The sequence below is a fragment of the Herpailurus yagouaroundi genome, unplaced genomic scaffold (genome assembly GCF_014898765.1).
Source record: "Herpailurus yagouaroundi ecotype Mexico unplaced genomic scaffold, PumYag 202, whole genome shotgun sequence".
NCBI classification, from domain to species: domain Eukaryota; kingdom Metazoa; phylum Chordata; class Mammalia; order Carnivora; family Felidae; genus Herpailurus; species Herpailurus yagouaroundi.
In genome coordinates, this window is record NW_024412433.1 from 15,583,264 (window position 1) to 15,607,545 (window position 24,282).

The following is a 24,282-nucleotide window of genomic DNA, read 5'->3' on the forward strand; positions in this document are numbered from 1 at the left end:
AACCCAGGTTGGAAACTACTGTTTGTTTGGCTATTTGTGTGTGTGTGCGCGGGGGGGGCCCCCCCCCCCATCTTAATATCTGGAAAAATACAGAGTTTGAATGGGGTTGCAGTTTAAAAAACCATATAATGTCAACATTACTGGGTGGTTAGCACCTAGCAACTAGTGTGTTCATACTTTTTGGTGTTGTGTGATTTAAACCTCATAATAATAGCGCTCCGGTTTAGGTACAATTATCTTTTACCACTGTGCCAACTGAGACTACAGGTGAAACTAATTGGTCATCTAGTAAGTAGTAGAACCAAGTTGCTGTGTTTTGGAAATAGGTTTGGGGGCGCCTGGGTGGCTCAGTCTGTTGAGCGTCCAACTTCGGTTCAGGTCATGATCTCACGGCTCGTGAGTTCGAGCCCGTCGTCGAGCTCTGTGCTGACAGCTCAGAGCCTGGAGTCTGCTTTGGATTCCGTGTCTCCCTCCCTCTGTCTCTCTCTGAAGAATAAATAAAACACTGAAAAGAAAGAAAATAGGTTTGTCTGATTCCAGAGCCTGAGCGCATAACTGCCATACTGAGCTTTTTCTTTTCTAATTTTATTCATTTTAGAGAGAGAGAGAGAGTGCATGGGAGAGGGATAGAGAGAGAGAAGATCCCAAGCAGGCTCCACATTCAGCATGGAGCCCGAAGTAGGATCTCTCGGTCCCCTTTCTAGTCCTCAACTCTAGTTAAGAAATGACAGTTCCGATTGCCTCATAGGTTACAAAAGCCTACTCGTGGAAATGAATAACTTAAACATCACTTCTTTGTTCTATTTTTTTTTTTCCTGTGCATTTCATGACAGCTAATCTCTACTAACAGGAAGAGAATGATGTTTTTCTATAACACGACATTCTACCGTAACCTAAGTTATGTTCCTGTTTTTAAGTTGAAAAGGAAATAGTACTCTTCCTGGATTGAGAGTTCTCAGAGGGGATAGTTTAGGAGAAAGGTCACTTTTCCAGTTTTCATAAGGTGCATTCATCATAAAGGTAAATATTCTCTCTCTCACTCTCTCTCGCTCTCTCTCTCTACACACCCATGAAACTCAAACATCCTGGTTACCATAATTCATTGGGAGTGACCAGATCTGGTTAAAGTTGATAGAAGGCCATCATTATGGTAGTTTCAGTCGAATGTTCTTCAGGAAGTTCTGTTTTTTAACACTCTTTTGAACTAAGTTAAGGAAATTTGTTATGGACCCTCTGTATTCTTATCGTCCTCTCAACTGATCTGAGCAATCTGACCAGTGCTCTGGGCAGAGATGCAGGAGTCTTGCCCGAGATAGTGAGGCTCTGTAGCCATCATGATTTCTCTTCTCATGACCCTCACCCACACTTTCTGTTTGCACTTAGCCTGGAAACCTATGAGGTTCCAGCAACCCAAGTGAGGGAGGAATGAGGAGAAAGAGACTGGAATGATCTGCTACCCACCTGGGGCCAGGGTCAGGTCCTGAAAGAGGCAGCCGGCAGGGTCCAAAAGCAATGTATTTGGAGTTGTGGCACAGCACAGCCCACGACTTCCAGTTCCAAGAAGGGCCAATCCAATGGATGGTCTTGCACTCACGTTTGTATCTTTCTAGTTGTTTATGGCTACTCGTATATGACCTGTTGATTATGCTGGCCTATTGTTATTACTTTTTTTCTTCAAACACACGCAATTGCCCCCGTCTTAGCTGCTATCATTGGTCCCCTGGATTACTGCAGCCTCTTACCTGACCTCCCTGCCTTGAGTTTTGCCCTCTGATCTAACACTCCTAATTCCGTGTACACAATGTACTCAAAGTGGCCTTTCCAGAAGACTTCATTGATCGTGTTATTTCTCTGCTTAAAGTCTTGGAGTTTCCTCTCATTGTTCTGAAGATAAAGTCCAAACTCTTTGATGTAGTTTTGGGCCCTGCATTATAGGGCATCTACTGACCTCTTGAGTCTCAGGTGTAACCCTCTACCGTTCATGCTTTAAGCCATCTGAACTTCATGCAGTTAAACAACCAAATTTCAGGAAGAGGAGGGAGACACCTGGGGCTTGAGAACAACCATTTAAATGCTTCTAGGTTTCTCTCCACTATCTGTTCTCTTGGTGTCAGTATCATTTTATCTCATCGCAGTTTATTTTCTCTGAGTGGTGGGAAACATGGCCATCACTGGCTCCAGACTCGTATCTTAGCTGCTTCCACCATTAAATAAAATGGACCTCCTCAGGTTCCCTGTGGTCCCAAGTCCAAGATCCAGGTAGGATCAGGTGCTTATCCCTGGTAGACTGGCATGAGATACAGGGCTCCGTTGCTTTAACATGGTGACACAAAGGTTTAACCTTGTGCTGTGAGAAATAAGGCATCCTAGGCAGATTCACCCAAGTTTCCTCAATCATAATGAGTTAGAAGAGAGAAATGAAGGAGTTTAGGTCAATTTAAGTATTTTGGGTCTGGGTAACTTGGTGGATGGTGGTGACTTTGAAAAGGATAGGAAACACACGAAGGAAGAGTTTAGGGGTAAGGAGAAAGTTCTGTTTTTGAGTATGACATGCCAGCCTGTTGGCCACCCACGTGCAGATGTTCAGAAGTTGGTAAGAAACGTGCACAGAAGAGAGAGATGGGCTGGAGGTTAGAATGGGGGCCATCTGTGTTTAGGTAGTAGTGGAAATGAGACTGTTTGGGGAGAAGATCACCAGACATAACTCTGGAGGGAATCCTATACCGAAGAAAGGGAAAGGGGAGTGTGCGAGGTACAGGAGGCCATGAGAGTTAATATTTATCACATGCTAAACCCTACCATGAACTACTGCTCTTAAAATTTGCATAACCATCCTATGGTATGCCAATGATGGACATATTATTGTCATCTTCATTTCATAAGGAACGGAGGCTCATCAATAATCAGTACTTGGTTCAAGGTCTCAGTGAGCAGTAAATGCAAGGTTTGCATCTGTTATTATAGAACTCTCACCACTACAGTGTATTGTCTCTCACAGAGAGCTAGTAGAAAAATCCAGGGAACTAAACAGAGGCATCTGGAGTCAGGAAAACTAAGAAAGGAGAATTTCTAGAATGAGGGGATGGTCAATAATATAAAGTGTCTATCAAGTTTATTTCTAAAATACAATTTAAGATGACCACTGGTTTGACAACTGGGAAGTCCGTGCCGATCAACTGCTAGACTGGGCAGGTCTAGCAGGCCTTCTTGGTTCTAGATAGATCCCTCGGTAGAAACCCAAGAAGAAAGATGGGCTTTGATCTTGTCCTAAAAGTTTCAGGGTAACCTACAAAGGGATTACTGTCCTGGAAATTTACAGGAAGGACATACAAGGTTTTAGCCAGAACAGAACCAGTTTGGGATGCACCACAATTAAAACAAGGCCCCTTATGGTAAATTGTATCATCTACAACCTGAGCTTACAGCGCTGTCTCATCCTACTGGAGGCATCAGCTTGAGTTTTAGTAAGCTTAATGCCAGGGCAAATTTATAGTCTCAGATCACTGGGCTGTTACCTTGAGTATAAACATCTAATATTCACAGGGTGCTTGGCAGGTTTCAAATTGTTTCCAAATACGTTGTCCTCACAGCCATCCACTGAGGTTCTGTCTCCAATTTGTGGGTGAGGAAACTGAGGCTGGGAATGGACAAATGTTTGTTTTGGGCATACCACTTGAAACTATCTGCTGTTGTAGTGTGAAATGTCATAGGCATAATACTGCATTTTTAAGTGCGGGAAGGATTGCAGACCTCATAGCTTCTCTTTCTCAGTTGCTGCTCAACCCATAAGCCTAACAGGAAAGTGGCACAATCATTTCGGAAACTTTCACTGGGTGTTACACATTTTACAGGCAAAAACAATCATGCTCGCCCAGATCTACGCAGGCTCTCCTGTCACGTAGCAATGGAAGAACTGGATTGTCTACACATGTCTGAGGAGGCAGAGGAACTGCACGTGACTGTGTTCTATAGGAACCTTGTAGTTTTTTCCCTCATAACAAAAATATACTTGCGAATTACAGTTCTGTTAAATACAAGGGTACAGTGAAGGAAATGATCTCACCATCTAAAGACAACTACTGTTAAGAAAAGAATCAAGGGGGTAGCTCAGTTGGTTGAATTTCTGCTCGGGTCATGATCTCATAGTTGTGAGATCAAGCCCCGCATCGGAGTGTGGAGCCTGCTAGGGATTATTTCTCTCTGCCTCTTCCCCACTTGTGCCTGTGTGCGCGCTCTCTCTTTCTCAAAATAAGTAAACTTAAAAAAAAAAAAGAATTATATTTGAGACTAAAGTGGAAAAAATAATAATGATCAAATGTCTTGTTTCCAGTTTGGGTTTTTTGGTTTTTGGGTTTGTTTTTTTTTTTTTTTTTTTTTTTTTTTTTTTTTTTTTTTACAACGAACAATGTAACACTGAACATTTTTATTTGTTCACCTGGGGCACCTGGGTGAGAGTTTCTCAGAGAAATATTCCTGGGAGTTTAATGGCATTAGGGTATGCACCGGTTCTGCTCTTCTAAGTAAGGCCCTATTTTCCAAAGCTTATGCTTCCAATTCTTGACAACATTTAGTTTGGTCAGACTTTCACATTTTTATCAGTCCGGTAGGGGTGAAAATGTATTTCCTTATGGGGCACCTGGGTGGCTCCGTTGGTTGAGTGTCCAACTCTTGATTTCGGCTCCAGTCATGATCTCACGGTATATGAGTTCAAGCCTTGCGTTGGGCTCTGGGCTGACAGCTGTGGAGCCTGCTTGGGATTCTGTGTGTCCCTCTCTCTCTGCCCCTCCCCCACGTGCTCACTTTCTGAAAATAAATAAAACATTACAAAATATTTCATTATAATTTGAACTTGTCTTTCCCTAATTTCCAATGGAAGGAGGACTTTGTGTGTGTGTTTTGGCCAGCCCATTTTTGTTTCTAGTAAATGCTGCGATCTCATTCTTGCTCTCCAGCTGGCTTTAAAATTAGACAAAAGAGGCACCTCCCTACAATTTGTGATATACACTCTCGTTTTCCAAGTGTCTTTCCTATCAGTCAGCTGAGCACCTGTCATGAACACTGGTGTTCTAGTTTTCTCTTTTCCGTTAGAATCCTCTAAACATTCAGTCCTAGCAAAGGTACAGAGGATGAAAAAGCAGGATGGACGCATTGGGGGATACAGGGAGATGAGAAGAGAATTCCCCTGGTGGTTTGAGACAGACAGGAAACTGACTAGGATGGATGATAATGACAGCTGCCTCACTTCTAGGGCCCAGGACTTAAGCATGTTAATCATTTGTGAGCATTTCTGATCCTTAGGATAATTCTCTAAGGTGTATATTATCCCTGTTTCGTAGGTAAGGAAAGTGAGGTTCAGAGGCAACAGAACACTTTGGGGTTCCCAGAGGAGAGCAGGTCAGCATGCAATAATTTATGAAGTCCTTTATTTGTTAATTGAGAGCTGAGTACCAATTTGGCAGAAGATTTTGTTGGGCATGATGTTTGCTATTGACCTCTGCCAATCGGTTATGTTGGGCACTGGGAAGGGATTGCCCGCAGTCACGGAGGGAAACTAATATAGTGAGAACTTGCTTGATGGTAGTCAGAGAGGCCTAAGTTCCACTCCCTACTGCCCCCCCACCTGAATGGCTTTGGAGGCCTCACTCACTAAATACTAGAAAGGATAAAGGCAGGTCTCCCTCATGAAAATGCCTCAGCTCTGCCTTGAGAGGTGAGTGACTCCATTTGTGCCTCAGTCTCACCATCTGTAAAATGGGAATAATGGGTGCCTATGTTTGTATATTAGTTTCCTGTAACAAGTAACCATGAACTTGGTGGGTTAAAACAACAAATTTATTCTCTCCCAGTTGGAAGCCAGAAGTCCAAAATCAGTTTCACTTGGCCAAAATCAAAGTGTCTGTAGACCCTCCAGGCCTGCTCCAGAGGTAAGGGAGAGTCCATCATTGTTTCTGGTGGCTGCTGGCATTCCTTGACTGGTGGCTGCATCATCACAATCTCTGCCCTCCTCTGCTGTTTCTGTCAAATGTCCTTGTGCCTCCGTCTTCAAATGATGCATGTGATTGCATTTAGGTCCCATTCTGATAATCCAGGATAATCTCTCCATCCCCAAATCCTTAATCTGCAAATACTTTCCAGATGAGGTGACATTTACAGGGGCCAAGAGTTAGGACCTGATATCTTTGGGGGCCTCTATTCAGCCTATTACATTTAGGGTTGTCATAAAGAGGAAATCCGCTACTGATGGCAGAGGACTGAGCACAGTATCCGCCAGCAGACAGCACTGCCTAACCATCAGTTTGTCTCCTTTTCTAAAAATGTCTCTAAGACCCTGTGTCTTAAAGGGCTGCTGCAAGGCTCAAACCTAGAGTACAAGGGAGACTGTACGTAAGCGCGAAGACTGAAGCCCAAACTGCGGCCGGACGGTTTCTCCAGATCCCACAGCTCAGATTTGCACATTTTTCTCCGTAGGCTGTCAGAGACCCCTCCCGCTCATCCTCTCACCTCCCCCGGGAGAGGATGCTCCACCTCCAGGCCCCGCCCCCGACGTGCCTCCCCCTTGTGCCCCTCCCACTAGTTTGGCGTCCTCCGCCCATAGTGGGTTGGAGGCGTGAGGGCCTTTGCAATCTGCCTATTCTACTGCCTATCAAATCGTAGCACGTTGTCGCCAATGTCTCCTTTCTCAGCCTGCACGTTATTCATACCACGCATATGGACTTAAGGAGTTTAACTGTCGCAATTTACGTGCCTCCAGATGAAAAACGAGGCAGAAGCTGTTGGGAGCCGACTGGCAATATTGAAGGGAGCCCGTACAAGAGGGAGCCGGGTCCTACGTGCCTCGCGCGCTGAGCCCCGGCCGGTTCACCGCGCAGGCGCAGTAGATCCCGACTCGCCATGCCGACTGTCAGCGTGAAGCGGGATTTGCTCTTCCGAGCCCTGGGTCGGACCTACAGTAAGTGCCGGCGCCGTGGCCTGGCTTTGTGCCTCTGCTCCGAGGCTGGGACCCCCCCCCCCTTCAAAAGGGCTTCGTGGGAACGTTCACGCTGTCCGGCAGGTTTTGGCCTCGGGTGGTCCGGGTAGAGACGGGGATGTCTGGCGGTCGAAGCGGCCGGGCTGGGCTGAAATAGCCTCTCCCAGCCTGTCTTGCCAGGGCTGGTGTTGCATCATTCGCACGTGCCAAGCTGGCCATGTCATTCGTTCAGCAGTCTCACATGGAGCATCTGTTGCGTGCTTCGTGTCAGGGGATAGAATAGGAATGAAGCTCTGGGTTGCATCCCGAGTGCAGCTAGTTGAGCGCGACAAGAAGAGCTCTGTAGGAACTCCATTTATGAGGGATTAGGGGGTAGAAGCTTGAACAGGAAGTGGTGGCATTCTATCTTACTTTATTGATGTTTCCTGAGCACCTGTTAGGTGCCAGGCGCTGTTCCTGGCGCTTTGGGAATACAGCGGTGCGCATGACACGTAAGGCCGCCGTTCACGTTTTGATGACGGAGGCAGACAATAATTAACCAGCACACTAATGAACTGATTCTGGATTATGTTAAAGGCTATCGGGGAAACAAAAATACTGTGCTAAGAACAACGTTAGATAGGATAGTAACACCTGAGACCTGAATGACGACGAGGAGTCTTTACCGGGAGAGCTCAGTCTTCATGCTACACTTGGTGTCTTTTTTAGTTCTGAAAACATCCCCATTTAGAAAAGGGAGGAAACAGTGCAAATTATCAGCGGCCATATGGTTGTAGCGGTTGAAATGATAGCTGTCTCTCCCCAACATTATCAGCTTATATAAGGGCTGTGGCAACTGATTTGTGAGAACTATTTTCGGATTTTAAGGTTCAGTATAACAGAGACCTAGTCGGTGTAACAGGTACTGCTGCCTAGAATGTTACCACCAAGATAGCTTTTAAAATGTTTCTAAAGTCGCAATTTTAGATACCACATATTCTTCAAGTATTATTCTTTGTCGGGTTCTGCCGTAAGTCCCTGAAAATAGAGGTAATACTTTTTGACTTCTGAATTCAGCTCTAATTCCCTACACTGTTTTATTTTACAATGTGCTTATTTATATTTCTTAACCCGTTCTTCTAAACCATGTTCTTACTAATGGTATATGCCTGAATTATACACGGTGGTATGGGGCAAATATTTGTTTAAGACATCTGTGATCAGTTACCACCCAAGTATCCATTTCTGAGAAAGTAAAAAATGACCTAGGTTTTTAAAATGGTGAGATTTGTAATCTATTTACCTCTATCTGATTTCATAGATTCTCTAGCGACCCCTCCCATGTTTTTCTTATTGAAAGTGATCAGGCAAGCTTGATTTCAACTCCCCCCCATAAGTATCCATCAGCTAATGACTCAAATTTCAGTCAGAGGGGTGCCCGGGTGGCTCGGTTGAGTGTCCAACTCTTGATTTTGGCTCAGTTTATGATCTCGCAGGCCATGAGTTCGAGCCTTGCATCAGGGCTCCATGCTGACAGCGGAGAGCCTGCTTGGGATTCTCTCTCTACCCCCATCTCCTGTCCCTCCCCTGTGCATGCATGTGCTCTCGCACACTCTCTCTCTCTGAAAATAAGTTAAAAATAAATGAACTTAAAATTTCAGTCATGAAGGTTGATGTTACTGAGGTGTACTTAAGGCAGGTTAGAAATACCAGTTTATATTTCTTGTATTTTTTCTTGAAACTTAATTGGGTTGAGGTCAAAGTTGGAAAAGCATGTTTAGCAAAGCATCTAGTTTGCAAGTTAGAATGGGTCCATCTTGTTTCTTACCCTCTTTTTTTTTATTAGTCTTCCTCACTTTTTATTCTCAGATACTCAGTCTTTTGTATGCACATTCTATTTTTTTTCAGTCCTTCCGAGTTTTGCTTTTTGTCCTAAATTCCATTGTTTCTCCCTGTCACTGCCTTCACCATCTCTTTGCTTACCAAGGAGATTTCTCAAGCTGCTTTTGTTCTGGTCCTTTTCCTTCTCTGGGGCCGTTTTATCTCCTTAGTCTACCTTTTTTAATCACTTTTCTGCTCAGGTGTGTTCCTTTTGCCACAGTTAACATTTTCTTGTTAACTGATTTATTATCACCGTTTGGTTCTGCTCCTGCTCTGCCTTGGTGTGACTGCTGACGGGACTGTCAGAGCCACCTGTATATGTCCTACAAACCTCTAAGGGGTAGTCACTTAGATGTGTCGTTTTGTTAGAATTATGAATCACAATTTTGTTCTTGTTTCGAAGCACGTGAAATACAGCGGATAGGAATAAAACAAATTGTATAATGAGGCATTGAAAGATGCAGTGTTTTAACGGTTCTAAACTAAATGGTTACTGATCAAATTGTTTTCTATTGCTGCATAATAAATTACCCCCCACATTAGCAGCTTAAGATGGTCGTGTGTTTTGTGGTTTCTGAGGGTCCAGGAGTGAGGAGTGGCTCAGTTGGGTGGTTCTGGCTCTGGATGTCTCATTATGTTGTCCTAAGGGTGCCAGGTCTGTAGTCCTTTCTCCAGGCCTAACTGGGGTTGGAGAATCTAATTCCAAGTTCACTCAAGTGGTTGTTGGCAGGCCTCTGTTCTTTGCACATGTTTGGCCAGAGACTTCAGTGCCTCTCGCTAGGACTGCTTGCAATATGGTGGCTTGTTTGTCCCAGAGCGAGAGGTCCCAAGAGAGCAGGTAATTGAGTGTTCAGAGTGATAGAAGCACATGTCAGAAGTGACATGCCATCCCTTCTCATATTCTTTAGGTCACACAGACCATTTCACAGTGTGGAAGGTGACTACACAAGGGTATGAATACCAGGAGGCGGGTAGTTTTGGAGGCTGACTGCCAGTCTGCCCTCTGCCCCCTCCCCCCACAGTGATTCATGTTCCTCCCCCATACAAAACGTACTCACCCCTTCCCAAGGATTCCAGAAGTGTTATCCCATTACAGCAGCATCTCAAAATCCAGAATCTCCTCTAAATCACGGCCTGGTGTGGATGAGGCTCTTCAGGTGTAGTTTCTTTTTTTTTTTTTTCCAACATTTATTTATTTTTGGGACAGAGAGAGACAGAGCATGAACGGGGGAGGGGCAGAGAGAGAGGGAGACACAGAATCGGAAACACGCTGCAGGCTCCGAGCCATCAGCCCAGAGCCTGACGCGGGGCTCGAACTCACGGACCGCGAGATCGTGACCTGGCTGAAGCCAGACGCTTAACCGACTGCGCCACCCAGGCGCCCCATTCAGGTGTAGTTTCTTAAGTACAGCTGCTTGAATATAGTTTCTCTTGGTCTCAGAGACTAAAGAGATGATCTACCCAACCGACAACTAACATCCAGCGGGGAGACAGGCATAGGAGGACTGCTATACACATTCCTCGTCAAAGGGGAACATGGGAGACACATTCTGAAATTGAACTGGCACGTGTTCGACTCTCTTGATGAGGTCTCAAGGCCCAGGATCCTTCTCCATGGCTTTCAGCCCTACCCTCTGGGCTCTTGGCTGCGCTCTCTGTGAGTGATCCTTATTTTTATGGGGGAAAGAAAGCACGTGTCTTACATCCGATTAGTTCTCTCTACTACTTGCCAGTAGCCTTTTGGCGGTTCAGAGACTTCATTTTGTCCTCTCTCTGTCCCTTTCAGCTCAAGCTTGTAATGTTTCTGCCTATATATTTCTTTTAAAAACTTTGTGGGTCTTCAGTGAGTTTTGCTAGTTTCCATTTCATTGGTGAGAAGCCATCGCACTCACAAATTTCTGAAATAAGGTGTTTTGTACCTTGGATTTGTACTGATACAGGGCCCTTGATTAAGCTCAGTTGTGTGACCGACCTTGTGAGGCACACCCTTAATTGATAGTGCCTTTTCTCTGAATGAATAGTACCTTTGATCTTTTTGAGTCTTAAGAGTTTACAGTCATATCCTTGATTTCATCTTTGGACCATGCTTTCCTGGCAATGCTCTGGATTTACTGTTTGCTCAGAAGTCATTTCTTTATTTTAGTACCATTTTACACCTTAGGAGACTGAATTTTTAAAACTGTCAAGTCCTGGCTCCTTTTTAATGGCCTTTACTTTGTCTCTTCTCTCATAAACAGCAAGAAAAAAAACCAAGCGACACCTACAGCACTGGTTGGGAATCTTAGTTACATCACCTAGTTGAGTAGGTACATTTTCTACAGTCTGCATAACCGGGTAATAGCATTGCTAAACTTTTGCCTTTATATAAAAAGGATTCCCCTTTGCCAGTTTCTAGTAACACTGCCTCAAGTTCCTCCATATGCTCACCTGTATCCTATTAAAGACTATGAGGCTTCTTGTTACAGGCACTTGAGGTTTTGATTTACACTTTCCTCAAAGCCTACCTCCTGGTTCCAAAACCATATTCCCACGTTTTCCCCGTTTTGTTTTGGCATCACTCCACTTCCAGGGACTGAAGTCTGTATTCTCTATTGCTGCATAACGAATTACCTCAGTATGCAGTACTGTAAAACAAGTGGTGGTTATTTCCCAGTTGTGTGTGTGTGTGCGTGCGTGTGTGTGTGTGTGTTTAATTTTAGTTAACATGCAGTGCAATAGTGATTCATCACTCAACATACAACACCCAGTGCTCATCACAAGTGTCTTCCTTAGTACCCATCACCGGTCTAGCCCATCTCCCTATTTCACAGTTTTTTGAGAGAGGGATGGAGGAGTGGCTTAGCTGGGGGGTTCTAGCTCTGGGTCTCTGACCAGGTTGCCGGCAAGATGTCAGCTGGGCCTGCAGTCGTCTCCATCCAGGCTTGGCTGCCTGAAGAAGAGTATGCTCCCGGGATCACTCATGTGATTGCTTCAGACCTCAGTCTACACAAGGGCGTGAATACCAGGAGGTAGAGATCACTGGGGACATCTGTTGTTCTTCGCCCCAGTTAACGGTATCCACACGGGAGACCTGGGGATCCTAGACTCTTCCTGCTCTCACCTCCCGCCTCCCATCTGGTCACTGAGCTGTGCAGATCCTGCTTCTTTGACCTTTCCCACATTCTTCCTTCCTCATACCCACCGCCACTCCTTTAGTCAGGCCTTCACTGTGCCTCACTTGTAGTGTTAGGGAAACCTCCCTGCTCCAATCCATCCACCACCTTGCTGCCATCCTTTAAAGTGCAGATCTGATCCTACTTTTGCCCAGCGCAAAATCCTTCCGTGTAACCCCCACCGCCTACAGGCAGGACAGAGCAAGTCCCTTGGCATGTTGTGAGTTCTTTTACTTGTTGCGTCCAGTTTCTTCCTGACCGGAACCTTAGGCTTCCTCCATATTGAACTTTTCCAAATTTGCCATGCTCTTGTCCCACTCCTCACGGTCTCTGCCTAATGAACTCATCCTTTCTGTGAAGCCTTAGCTGACTTTAAGTGGATAAGGACCTTTTTCGTGCCACCTCCATACCTTGCACTTAACTATATTTACGCATCTGATTTCTTTATAGAGGAGTAAGTAGTAGGAATTGTTTTATTTTTGTAGCCTTGGCACCTGGTATAGCCACCTGCCATGTAGTAGGTTCTTGTAAATGTTGAACTGAAGTTCATTGTCAAGATCAGAATCTTCAGACCAGCTTTTCACTACAATATACTGGTAATGACGGTTTGTGTTCAATTTTTGATAACAAGAAAGTCCCTCAAAATGCTGTATGAGGTAGTAGAGTGAAGTAGAATGTAACTAAGGAAGAGAACCGTTAATTGTTGCAGACCTAGTACGTTTTAGGGTGCTGTGGCAGGTCTGTTACCTGCATAATAATGTTGAAAATTTTCCCAGAGTTCCTGCTATAAGTCAGGAAGTGCCAGTTCTTAGAACCAGGAAGTGGAGTCGTCAAACTCTGGCCCGGCTAGCCAGGCCGCAAGGCCTCAGGATTTTAAAGGATAGGACTTACGTGACATTATCCCATTGTGTTGGATCTGTGTTTCGGAGCCCACTTTACATTTGATCCCTACCCAAACTTCCCAGTGCAGGTAACCTAATTCTCTAGTTGATATTAAATGAATCAGCCCTTAAATAGTCATTTGTTTTTAATATTTTTTTTTGTTACTTTTGGTTTTTTTTTTAATTTTTTTTTCAACGTTTATTTATTTTTTGGGGGACAGAGAGAGACAGAGCATGAACAGGGGAGGGGCAGAGAGGGAGACACAGAATCGGAAACAGGCTCCAGGCTCTGAGCCATCAGCCCAGAGCCTGACGCGGGGCTTGAACTCACAGACCGCGAGATCGTGACCTGGCTGAAGTTGGACGCTTAACCGACTGCGCCACCCAGGCGCCCCTCACTTTTGGTTTTAAAATGGTGCTGATGCCTGAGATTTCATGTGCTTGGTGTAAGGCAGTTTTAAAAGAAAATGCAGTTTATATACTACTCCCATTTAAGCTGAACAAATTAAAATTAGCAATCTCCTTTTTTTTCCAGCTGACGAAGAATTTGATGAACTGTGTTTTGAATTTGGTCTGGAACTTGATGAAATTGTATGTATTGAATATTTTTTCAATAGTTTGTGTATAAGCGCATTTTGCAGAGGCCTACTGTATTTTGTTACCTTACGGTTAGACTGACATGGAATATTTGTGGGCTATGGTGATTGCTGTGTTCTTGGTGTTAAGGGGCTAAGCTTCAGTTCTAAGAGAGTCTGTTGCTTTCTTTAAAATCTCAGAGAGGGTTTCCATGTTACGTTGTCACCTAAAGTTATTGGGCTAAGCTGGGGAGACGGATAGACCATCTCGAGTAACCCCAGAATGAGGGTGTGCTCCTTTGCAGTGTGGTGCCTTTTTATAAATTATGGAAAGAGGCCTGGGGAGCGATGGAAACGTTACTTTAGCCAGAGTTTATGTCTCACTGGCCTGTGGTTCCCCCTACTTCTCTTCCTCTGCCCTACCGTACCTTCCTCTCTTCTGTGTAACCAATATTAATTCATTCCTCACTCGTTACTGTATACATTGGCCTTGTAAAATGATCTTCTGTTTTTTGAAGGGCTGCCTGTAAAAATCATTATGAAGCATATCCCTAGTCTTTCAATTATTAAATAATTATTAAATTAGTATAATAAAATATTAATAAAAACATCAAATATTACTATAATATTAAAATATTGAAAATTAGATAACATATTTGCAAAATATATTACTCATGATCATGTAATAGACATTGTATTTATAACTAAAATGATTTAATATTTGTCTTGTAGTTAGTGTTATTTTTTCTTACACCTTTTATCTTCTTGATCTCTGCAGTGTTACAACACTGTGAGGCTAAATCTTTAGGCTGACATAATGTAAATTGATTTGCCTTGTTTTTTCTGCTGCTTTAACTGATGTTACAGGAAACCTTTGTTTTGTTAATGAGCATCTCTTTGCTTGAAGTTGACTGAGATTTTTCTGTTAAATTGCTGTGATAATTACACTTGGCTTATGTTTGAGGCTGTGTGATATCTAAGCATTGGACTGGATATCAGAGAATCTGAGTAATAGGTTAAGCTCCCACATTCACTAGCTGGGTAACCACTGACAATTAAATTACATCGCTTCTCTGGGCCTTCTTCTCATGTGTGAAATAAGGGCTGGACTATACGATTGATGTAGACCCCTTCCAGCTCTGAAATTTCTGTGGTCTTTGATTTCAGTAAGATTTTTATTAGCCCTCACAGACCCAGTCTTCACATACAGTCCTAGCATGATCTGAGATCCTGAAATGAAAGATTTAAGCTGGTGTCTTTTTTGCAAAGGGGGTAGGCCTTTTTTCTGTAATTCAGAGGTCTTCATTTCTCTGCTTCCCACATTTTCTCCCCTTTTTCATAAGGGTCCTTTCTGAAATGCCACATCTCCTATGATGGGGGAGATAAGAACGCAACATGAAAGGAGGCAGAGGGAGGAGGAAGAATTAGAATTTAAACAGAGCTCGATCAAAGGGGGTCAATGAAATTGCTGTTTATTTTTTAAATTGAAGTATAATTATCATGCAGTATCTTATTTCAGGTGTACACCATAGTAATTCTTATCTTTCTTGACAGTGGTTTATCTTTAAGAATATCTGTTACTGGGGCACCTGGGTGGCTCAGTCAGTTAATCGTCTGACTTGATTTCAGCTCAGGTCATGATCTCACGGTTCGTGAGTTCAAGCCCCACATCAGGCTCCATGCTATCTATCCGTGAGGAGCCTGCTTAGGATTCTCTCTCTCTCTCTGTCTCTCTCTTTCTCCATCTCTCTCTCTCTCTGCCCCTCTCCCACTTGCTCTCTCAAAATAAATAAACTTAAAAAAAATTTAAATCTGTTATTATCTGCTGTAATGTGGCATTTGAGATATTCTAAGCTTTTGGCCACTGTATTAAAATTATTTTAGTGGTATTTCTTCTCTCTTCTCTCTCTTGGTTGCCTTATTCTTGCTGCTCCATACCTTTTCTGTCATTAGATTGCTTCCCGTTGTGTCTGTAATCTCTTCTCATTTGTACCACAGCTTCTCATCGCTTCATACTTTTTTGTTTTTGTTTTATTTTTTATTTTTTTGAAAATATTTTTATTTATTTTTGAGACAGAAAGAGACAGAGCGTGAGCAGGGGAGGGGCAGAGAGAGAGGGAGACACAGATTCTGAAGGAGGCTCCAGGCTCTGAGCTGCCAGCATAGAGCCCAACGCGGGGCTTGAACTCAGAAACTGTGAGATCATGACCTGAGCCGAAGGTCGGATGTTCAACCGACTGAGCCACCCAGGTGCCCCTGTTTGTTTGTTTTTTTTTTTTTTAATATTACTCTCATTCACATGGGTGCCTACTGGATTTAGCTTTGAGAGTCATTATAAGCCCTATTTCTTTTACTTGGTGAATCATCTTGACTTTGCCTCTTTGGCACTTTTCGTTGTTGTTGCCCTCCGTACTTGGTGATGGTGTATTTTCTTTTAAATCCAGGGTGGGCAAACTTTTTTTGTAAAGGGCCAGATAGTAGCCTTGTAGGTGGTGTAGTCTCTGTCACAACTCAGCTGTTGCAGTACGTAAGTCACAATAGGTGAGATGTAAACAGATGGTCCTGGTGATGTTCCATTAAAACTTTATTTACAAAAACAGGTGGCAGGCATGATAATGGCCAGTGGGCCATAGTTTGCTGACCCTTGCTTCAGATGAATTAGTGCTGTTCTGAATGACTGAGGATGCTAGATGTCAGAACTCAGCAAAAATTGGAGTATTTTCTGGTGCTGTGATTATAACACTTAATAGTTTTATTTTTGTTGCAAATATAATAAACACATTTTACTGCCGAAAAGAACATGTATAATGTTGTTACTACTTTATAGCACTGATTACTGCTTTTTCAGAAGAGTTAACATTTATTTCACTTTATTTTTTGGGGCTTGTTTTAGACTTCTGAGAAAGAAATCATAAGTAAGGAACAAGGTAATGAAAAGGCGGAGGGAGCCTCTGATGTTGTTCTTTACAAAATTGATGTCCCTGCCAATAGATATGATCTTCTTTGTTTGGAAGGATTGGTTCGAGGACTTCAAGTCTTCAAAGAAAGGTAAGAAAATGTTTAGTAAATACTTTGCTAAGTTAGGTTTCGTTTGCCTGTCATTATCAGCAACCCTGTTTAAGTCTTCAGAAAAAGAGTTGTGGGACAGGTACACAGCATTGGGGCTGCATAGAGAGAGGCTTGGAGAGGAAGATTCATGCAGATTATAGCCATCTGAAAATTTGCATATTGAGTCCTAGCCTTTTATTTTGGGAACATATTTAAAACTGGAGTGGTTAATGATTTTATGGTTTCTTAAAATTTTTAGTGGGTTCATGTGAATTTCCTCAGTAATTCAGTTGAAGTAGACGTTGGGAGGAAAGTAGAGGTGTCAAACCTTGATAGTCAAACCTTGATACGCTGTTTGCTTAAGAACTCTAAGAAGACTCAGGAGGGGAGCTTCCTAACTGGAAAACTGAAAGTCTTGTGATGGCTGTCTGACTGTGGGCAAGTTAATTGGCCTCTCTGATTTTAGTCTCCTAGTTTAGGATGGATATTTTTAAGTCCCCTTCCAACTACTCATGTAATGAATACAGAAAGTAATGAATATGCAAAGTGAAAAAGAGGTGAAACAGTAACAGCTATCAAAAATATTATTTTTGGTTTTGATTACGTATGTATTATTTGGTTAGCTGCAAAAGAATAAGAGCCTCTGGCCGGTGGGCTAGATTCTACAACTGTGAGGTTTCAGATGACTGATGGGTGTGGGTGAAAGGGTGATGATGAGGCATTTGGTTTAGATGGTTAAAATTTGGAGGGTGACTCCATTCATTCTCTGCATGACTGATCCTCTTATTTTAGGATCAGGGATGATCCCTTAGAGTGCATTTTCCAAATCTGCTTGATTAGAATTTTCTACTCTTAGCAGGCACCTCATGTGATACTTACGATCAGACAAAATTAGGAGAGTGACTTGCTGCTCAGAGTGTGGTCTGTGGACCAGCGTACTCTCTCTCACCTGAGAGTTGTCAGAACTGCAGAATCTCAGCCTGTCCTCAAGACCTGTTGAATCACTCTGTGGTTTAACAAATTCCCCGCTTGACTATAAGTGCGTTAAGGTTTGAGAAGTACTGATTAAAACAGTAGTCCCCAATCTCTTATAAGAATTACCTGGACTGTGCCTTCAAAATATACCATTTACCAGGCCTTTCCTTGAATATCCTGATTCAGTACATCCAGATGGAACCAGGCAATCTGTATTTTTTTTAAAGTTTGTTTATTTTGGCAGAGCTATAGTGTGTGCAAGTGAGCACAAGCGGGGAAGGGGCAGAGAGAGAGAGAGAGAGAGAGAGAGAGAGAGAGAGAACGAACTCCAAGCAGGCTCCCTGCTGTCAGTGTGGAGCCTGATATGGGGCTTGAACTCATGAACCATGAGATCATGACCTGAGCTGAAACCCAGAGTTGGATGCTCAACCGACAGAGCCACCTAGGCTCCCCAGGCAATTTTTTTTTTAAACATTTTGTTTTCAATGTTTGTTTATTTTTGAGAGAGAGAATGTGTGGAGGAGGGTCAGAGAGGAAAACAGAGGATCCGAAGTGGGAGAGGTGCTGACAGCAGACAGCCTGATGCGGGGCTCAGACTCACGGACTGTGAGATCACGACCTGAGCCCAGGTCAGACGGTTAACTGACTGAGCCACCCAGGGGCCCCAGCAATCTGTATTTTTAATAAACCCTATTTTTCCTAGAGGTTCAGAATCTCGTGGTTGGAATAAAGATTAAAGGTTATTGAATCTAGTCCTTCAGCTGATGTAAATGCCCCCCTTCCCTCCCCCCCCATGGTTGCTTAGTGTTTTCTAGCCTCTGCTGATCCTGCATTAGTAGGGCTCCCCTATATCTAGGGCATCCTATACCATTTTTGGACCACTTTAAATGTTAGAAAGTTTGCTTTTTGTTTTGATATTCAGCCTAAATTTGATTTTCTTTAACTTCAGCCAGTTTTCCTAGATCTATTCATTTTATATACTTTTACACAGACTACAGCTGATGAAATGGTTTGGTGAAAAATGGGCAAGTTTGTTTTAATTGCCTTTTAGGATAAAGGCTCCAGTGTATAAACGGGTAACACCTAATGGAGAAATCCAGAAATTGATCATCACAGAAGAGGTAATAAAGATAAATTCTTATTTTCCTTCTTAAAAAATTTCCTTGGTGTGTATATTTATAAGGTGGGGAGGAAAATGAAACAAAGCTGACCCTCTGCCAAATATAATTTTCTTTGATCATTTGCTAAAAATGGACGTATATTTAGCCTCTAGCTCTTAAAAACTGTCAGTTTGTTCCCTTTCATTTCTCAGTAACAGCAAAGCATCAGTTTTCCTGAATAATTTTGGAAAATAACACCCATGTGTTTATTTAAAGTACTTTGAGATATAATTGTTTAAGTTGTGATACATTAATAAAATTTACAGAAACTTTGAGGGGACATCACCTTGGTAAAAACATCAACTATGAGAAAACTACTTAAAAACACTAATTTTTTCTCAGTTATTTAGTAAATTTTCAGAAATTTTGCTGACATGTAAATTCCATGAGAATGACGACTTTGTCTCTTGTCACCACTCTATCTTGGATTGAATGAATATATGAATATACATGTTATATGTGTTTGCGAATTTGTGATCGTATCGAGAGTGCAGCTAACTTTGTTTTACAAGACGTTATTACAAAGAAAGGCCCTAGTCTGGACTCTGTCTAACGGCCTGATGCACTGCAGACAGCAAGAATACGCCCTTATGCTGTGGCTGCGGTTCTCCGGAATATCAAGTTCACTAAAGATCGATACGACAGCTTCATTGAACTTCAGGAGAAACTACATCAGAACATTTGCAGGTTTGTCGTTGCATCTCCCGTCCTCCTTACCTTCCTCTGTCCCTTCCCCCCTCTTTTTCCTTTCTACCCTTCTCTCTCTCTCTCTCTCTCCCCCCCTTCCCTCCCTCCTTCCTTTCTTCTTCTGCAGATTTTTTCAAAGCGTTTCTAAATTAATCTGTGAGTAACAAGTTCAAATTTGCTTAGCTAAATTGCAATCAGTTTAAATTTTACCAGACAGCTATTTGTTACTGCTTATAAACAGTGCATAGATGGAGAAACAAGAGCTCTGTTGGGAAAACTATATGGAGAAGAAATATCTAGTCCTAGAGATTTCCTTGGTTTTTATGTTTGTGTTATTGTCGTTTGGTTCAAATTCTTAGTAGTGCATTATACTACTAAATGTTAAATGGTGGTAATTTGAAGTATGACCTGTCATTTTAAAATGGAAAAATTTTGGCTTGATGTCTCTTCTTGAGTATAATTATAAATTTGACAGATGAAACTTGAGACTTCTAAGTAACTGAATTTTCTTACTTATTGGACATTACTATTCATCATTTCCCATAGGCTCCTTTAGCGCAGTGATCTTCAAACCTGTGTAATTCCTGAACTCCTAAAGGTCAAGGAGGGTAACAGTGGGAGTCTTTGAACTAACTTCAGCATTTAAAAAATCCTAATGGAAGTAAATGATGTATTTACGGATAAAATCAAGCTTTAGCTAACATAGCAAGGTTTTTTTGTATTGGTCCTGAAATATATCAGCATATCTCATGCTGATCAAAAGGTATGATTAACAGTTACAGGTGTCTTGAATAAAAATAGAAAAATTTATTAATTGCGGTAATCGCAGTTTGGTAAACTGGAGACTAGAAGAGGCTTTTGTGTAAGTGATGGGAAGGGGTGGAGGGGACCCTGGATGTTTTCTCCTGGGATGAAGTGTTTTAAAAATAAAACATCAGTAGGTCTCTATTTCCAGAAACATCTTTGTTTATGTGATAAAAGAAACTTTTTCAGTTTCTCAATATTCCCAGTTCTGCTGTAAAAATAGTCTGTGTGTTAGCTTGTTAATGTCATTATTAAGCAAAACAGTAAGAATTTAAATATCTCAAATGAACAAAACAAAAGATTTCTGATCAGCATAGGTATAGCTAGTAAGTGGTTGAGCCCGATTATATGTTCTGAACATACTTTATTTGAAGAATCTATTTTTAACTAAATTGGAAGGCATTTCCTCACTTAATTCAGCTTTAACCTCTGTTTATGTGGTATTTCTGGGAATCCTGAGCTTTTTCTACCGGGAGAAATAAACTACATCCTGATACTCTGGTGTGCCAGTGTCCTTACCTGTCAGTAAATCTTAATTAACCTCCTGCATGGGCTTTGGAAACTTTTTTTCAAGAAATACACTCATTTCACTTACATTATCAAATGTATTGGCATAAAGTGGTTCACGATGTTTTCTTAGAGAGAGAGACAGAGAGAGAGAGAGAGAGAGAGAGAGAGTGTGTGTGGAGGAGGGGCAGACGGGGGAGAGAGAACATACCAAGCCGAGGTGGGGCTGATCTCACGAATAAGGAGATCATGACCTGAGGGGAAATCCAGAGTAGCTTAACCCACTGAGCCTCCCAGGTGCCCCTCTTAATGTCTGTAGTGATACCACCTTTTCATTCCTGTCTGTTCCCTTGCTCACTGTGGCTGGAGGATCAATCGTATTGATCTAAAAAACCCAGCTTTTGGTTTTATTGACTTTTCCCCTCTTTGATTAGGTTCTGTGTAGGGCAAACTGCTAATCTGGAGGCAAGACCTTTCTGTCTACCTGATCCCTTCCCACAGGAAACAGGTTTTCGGCCTGCACGGACACTGTTCTTCCGATAGTTCTTTCTCTGTCCTCGAGTAACTTCCTCACGGGTGTGCGCTGATCAGTACTCAGCGGAACCCTTGAGGGGGTTCCTCTGCAGATGTGCAGGATTCTGATAGCCCTGTCCACTTCAGTACTGTTTCCGGTCAACTCCAGCAGTCTTGGTCTCCCCAGACTCCCCGTTACGTCTCTTCAACTCAGGAGTCTGCTGATCTCCAACCCTGTCCCCCTTCCCTGCCTTACAGCGTGGAAGCCCCTCGAGGCAGTAAGCCGGGCAGTCATGGGGCTCCCTTCATTGATTTGCTGTCTGTCAGGGATTGCCTTCACTGCCTCGTGTCCAGGGCCACCCATGAAACAGTTTCCTGTATTTTCCCCTTTTGTGGTTTCAGGCAAGAGTGTAAATCTAGTCTGTTACTCCGTCTTGGCCGGAAGTGTCCAGTGAATTTTTACCTTTTTCATCTCTAGAATCCATTTGGTTTCCTAAACAAACAAAACTTTTTTTTTTTTAATTTTTGAGAGAGAAACAGTGTACACACAGGGGAGGTGCGGAGAGAGAGGGAGACAGAATCCAAAGCAGGCACTAGGCTCCGAGCTAACAGCAGAGCCCTAAGTGGGGCTCTGACTCACTGACCAGGGGATCATGATCCGAGCCGAAGTCAGATGCTCAACCCACTGAGCCACCCAGGTGCCCCCTCTTGGCTTCTTCTTAAGTGTTTCTTTTGTTTGTTTGTTTACTTTTTATTTTTTTGCTGTTATTTCCTTTTCTGCTCCTTATGTGTATATTTTCCCCATAATTCTTGAACATTTTTTATGGTAGGAGCTTTAAAATTTGCATGGTGATTTGACAGTCTGGGTCATCTTAGCATTGGTTTTTACAGACTGGTTTTTTGGTCTAGAGTAGGAGTCCCATTTCCCTGTCTTTTCATTGCACATAGAATGTTATGTTATGGGTAAGGTTCTTGATTTTCTCTGAGGAGTGATTTTGTCTTGCCAGCAAAGACTTTTGAATACTTAGACTCAGATTCAAAACACTTAGCCAGGCGAGACCTCTGCAGTTGGCAACCACTGAATTTCCCACTCTATTCTTTCAGCTCTCCCCTGCTTTTTCAGGGCAAGACTTTACAATTTTTGCCAGTGTGATAGGGAAATCTTGATTTCTAACTTCTTTTTAGGTTGCATATTTTCATATATCTGGGATATATTTTGTGTCTTAAGGGGTGTCCTACTCCAGTTTTACACATTGTCCTGTATTTTATTTTGAATAATTTTTGTAGTTCCTTCTGTGAGTGTATGTGTGTTTATCTCGTTTTTCCAAATGCATAGCTCTTTGATTCATATGGAATTTATTTTTTTGTGATGGGTTTGAAATCGAAATTTAGTGACCTTTTGTGGGGATACTCTTAGGATTAAGGAATCATTACTATCTTAAAAAAACACACACGGGCGCCTGGGTGGCTCAGTCGGTTGGGCGGCCGACTTCGGCTCAGGTCATGATCTCACGGTCCGTGAGTTCGAGCCCCGCGTCAGGCTCTGTGCTGACAGCTCAGAGCCTGGAGCCTGTTTCAGATTCTGTGTCTCCCTCTCTCTGACCCTCCCCCGTTCATGCTCTGTCTCTCTGTCTCAAAAATAAATAAACGTTAAAAAAAAAATTAAAAAAAAAAAACACACACATGGACCTTCTTACACATGGATTTGAGTTAATGTATCTAAACTTATGGAACTGTGTATTACAACCTATGATATTTCTGGAGTTACTATCTTCCGGAAGCACATAACTCAGAGTAAAGTAACACTTCTTTGTGCTTGTTAACAGTTTTATTTCTTAAATTTCTTGTTACCTGTCTTGAAGGATGACCAAGACTTATTTCTTACAACTTTTGAAAACTATTTCACAGGTCATGTAATGTGGACCTTCATAAAATCCTTGATTGCCAATGCATTTTATCTGGTGTGTATATGCACTTATACATAAATACCAAAATATATTTGTATTTCCCTCTAAAACTAATTTTAAGAAGTCTTAAGAATGGCATACATTTTGACCAAGTTTCTTTTTGAATTGTCTTTGAGAAAGCTTAGAGCTAAATCTGTGACACTGTGTGCTAAGACTGTAGGCCTTTAGATTCTAAATTAGTATTAATATTGTTCCTGGCTCTGTTTTATATTCCTGTTTCTATTTCTTTCTCTCCTAATCTTAACTTGCTATAAATTCCTAAAATTTCCTTAAATCCTTTGCACATAAACTGTAGAACAAATGAAATTAATACCTTCTGAACTTCCCTTGCACATTAAATTTTAAATGTAATTCACAGTTCTTTAATTTTTTCCCTTATTGAAGTCATACAGCTTTGTGACAGAAAATTAAGGAAAATATAGAAAAACCAAAAAACACAGCGGTTTGGTAGTTTATTTTAGTAAGACATTTGTTCGCTTGAAGACCCAAAGAGGAGTTAAAGAAAAAGGGGAGTGTTCACTAACGTCCTAGTTAACACAGTACTTGGGAGAGCACTGCAGCAAGGAATCTATTCTGGCTCCTGAAATAATGTGCTTTAAGTAGCTTTAGAATTCCTCATTACTTTGGATGGCTGTGAGAATTTGTTCATTATACTCTTCTAAACTTGCCTTGTAGTAACAGGCTATTTTAGGGAAGTGTCAAACATCGTTTTGTTAAAACGTCTGTTAGCTCCCGAATATCTGCTTTGGACTATTAGAACTTGTTTTGTCTGTCCTCTCCCTCTTTTCTCTCAACATTTAGGAAAAGAGCCTTGGTTGCTATTGGTACCCATGATTTGGACACTTTGTCAGGCCCTTTTACTTACACTGCAAAGCGACCTTCAGATATCAAATTCAAGCCTCTAAATAAGACCAAGGAGTATACAGCCTGTGAATTGATGAACATATACAAGGTATGTTGTTTTTTTTATCCTATGCAATAGCTCTCCATAAATCAAGAAAATTCCTTTAATGTCTGGTCTTGGAATAGGGAGATGTAAGTGACTACTTTTAATTTTTATTTAAAAAAAATATTTTAAATGAGTCCTTTTAAAAAACTGTGTCTTAGGGGCGCCTGGGTGGCGCAGTCGGTTAAGCGTCCGACTTCAGCCAGGTCACGATCTCGCGGTCCGTGAGTTCGAGCCCCG

At 42.2% G+C, this 24,282-nt stretch overlaps 1 protein-coding gene and 1 long non-coding RNA gene across 2 annotated transcripts in view; both read left to right on the forward strand.

Annotated features, from left to right (window-relative positions):
• Window positions 1–6,836: 6,836 nt before the first annotated feature.
• Window positions 6,837–24,282, forward strand: part of FARSB (phenylalanyl-tRNA synthetase subunit beta) — a 70,867-nt gene continuing 53,421 nt past the window's right edge. Inside the window, exons 1-6 of the mRNA XM_040450350.1 lie at window positions 6,837–6,949; window positions 13,396–13,451; window positions 16,329–16,483; window positions 18,510–18,579; window positions 19,190–19,305; window positions 23,898–24,071. Coding sequence (XP_040306284.1) covers window positions 6,892–6,949; window positions 13,396–13,451; window positions 16,329–16,483; window positions 18,510–18,579; window positions 19,190–19,305; window positions 23,898–24,071 — 629 coding nt within the window. The 5' untranslated portion in view covers window positions 6,837–6,891. The remainder of the gene's footprint in view (window positions 6,950–13,395; window positions 13,452–16,328; window positions 16,484–18,509; window positions 18,580–19,189; window positions 19,306–23,897; window positions 24,072–24,282) is intronic.
• Window positions 8,524–11,076, forward strand: LOC121014505 (uncharacterized). The gene is made up of 2 exons (XR_005783245.1): window positions 8,524–9,984; window positions 10,219–11,076. It is a non-coding gene; the product is annotated as an uncharacterized LOC121014505 (long non-coding RNA).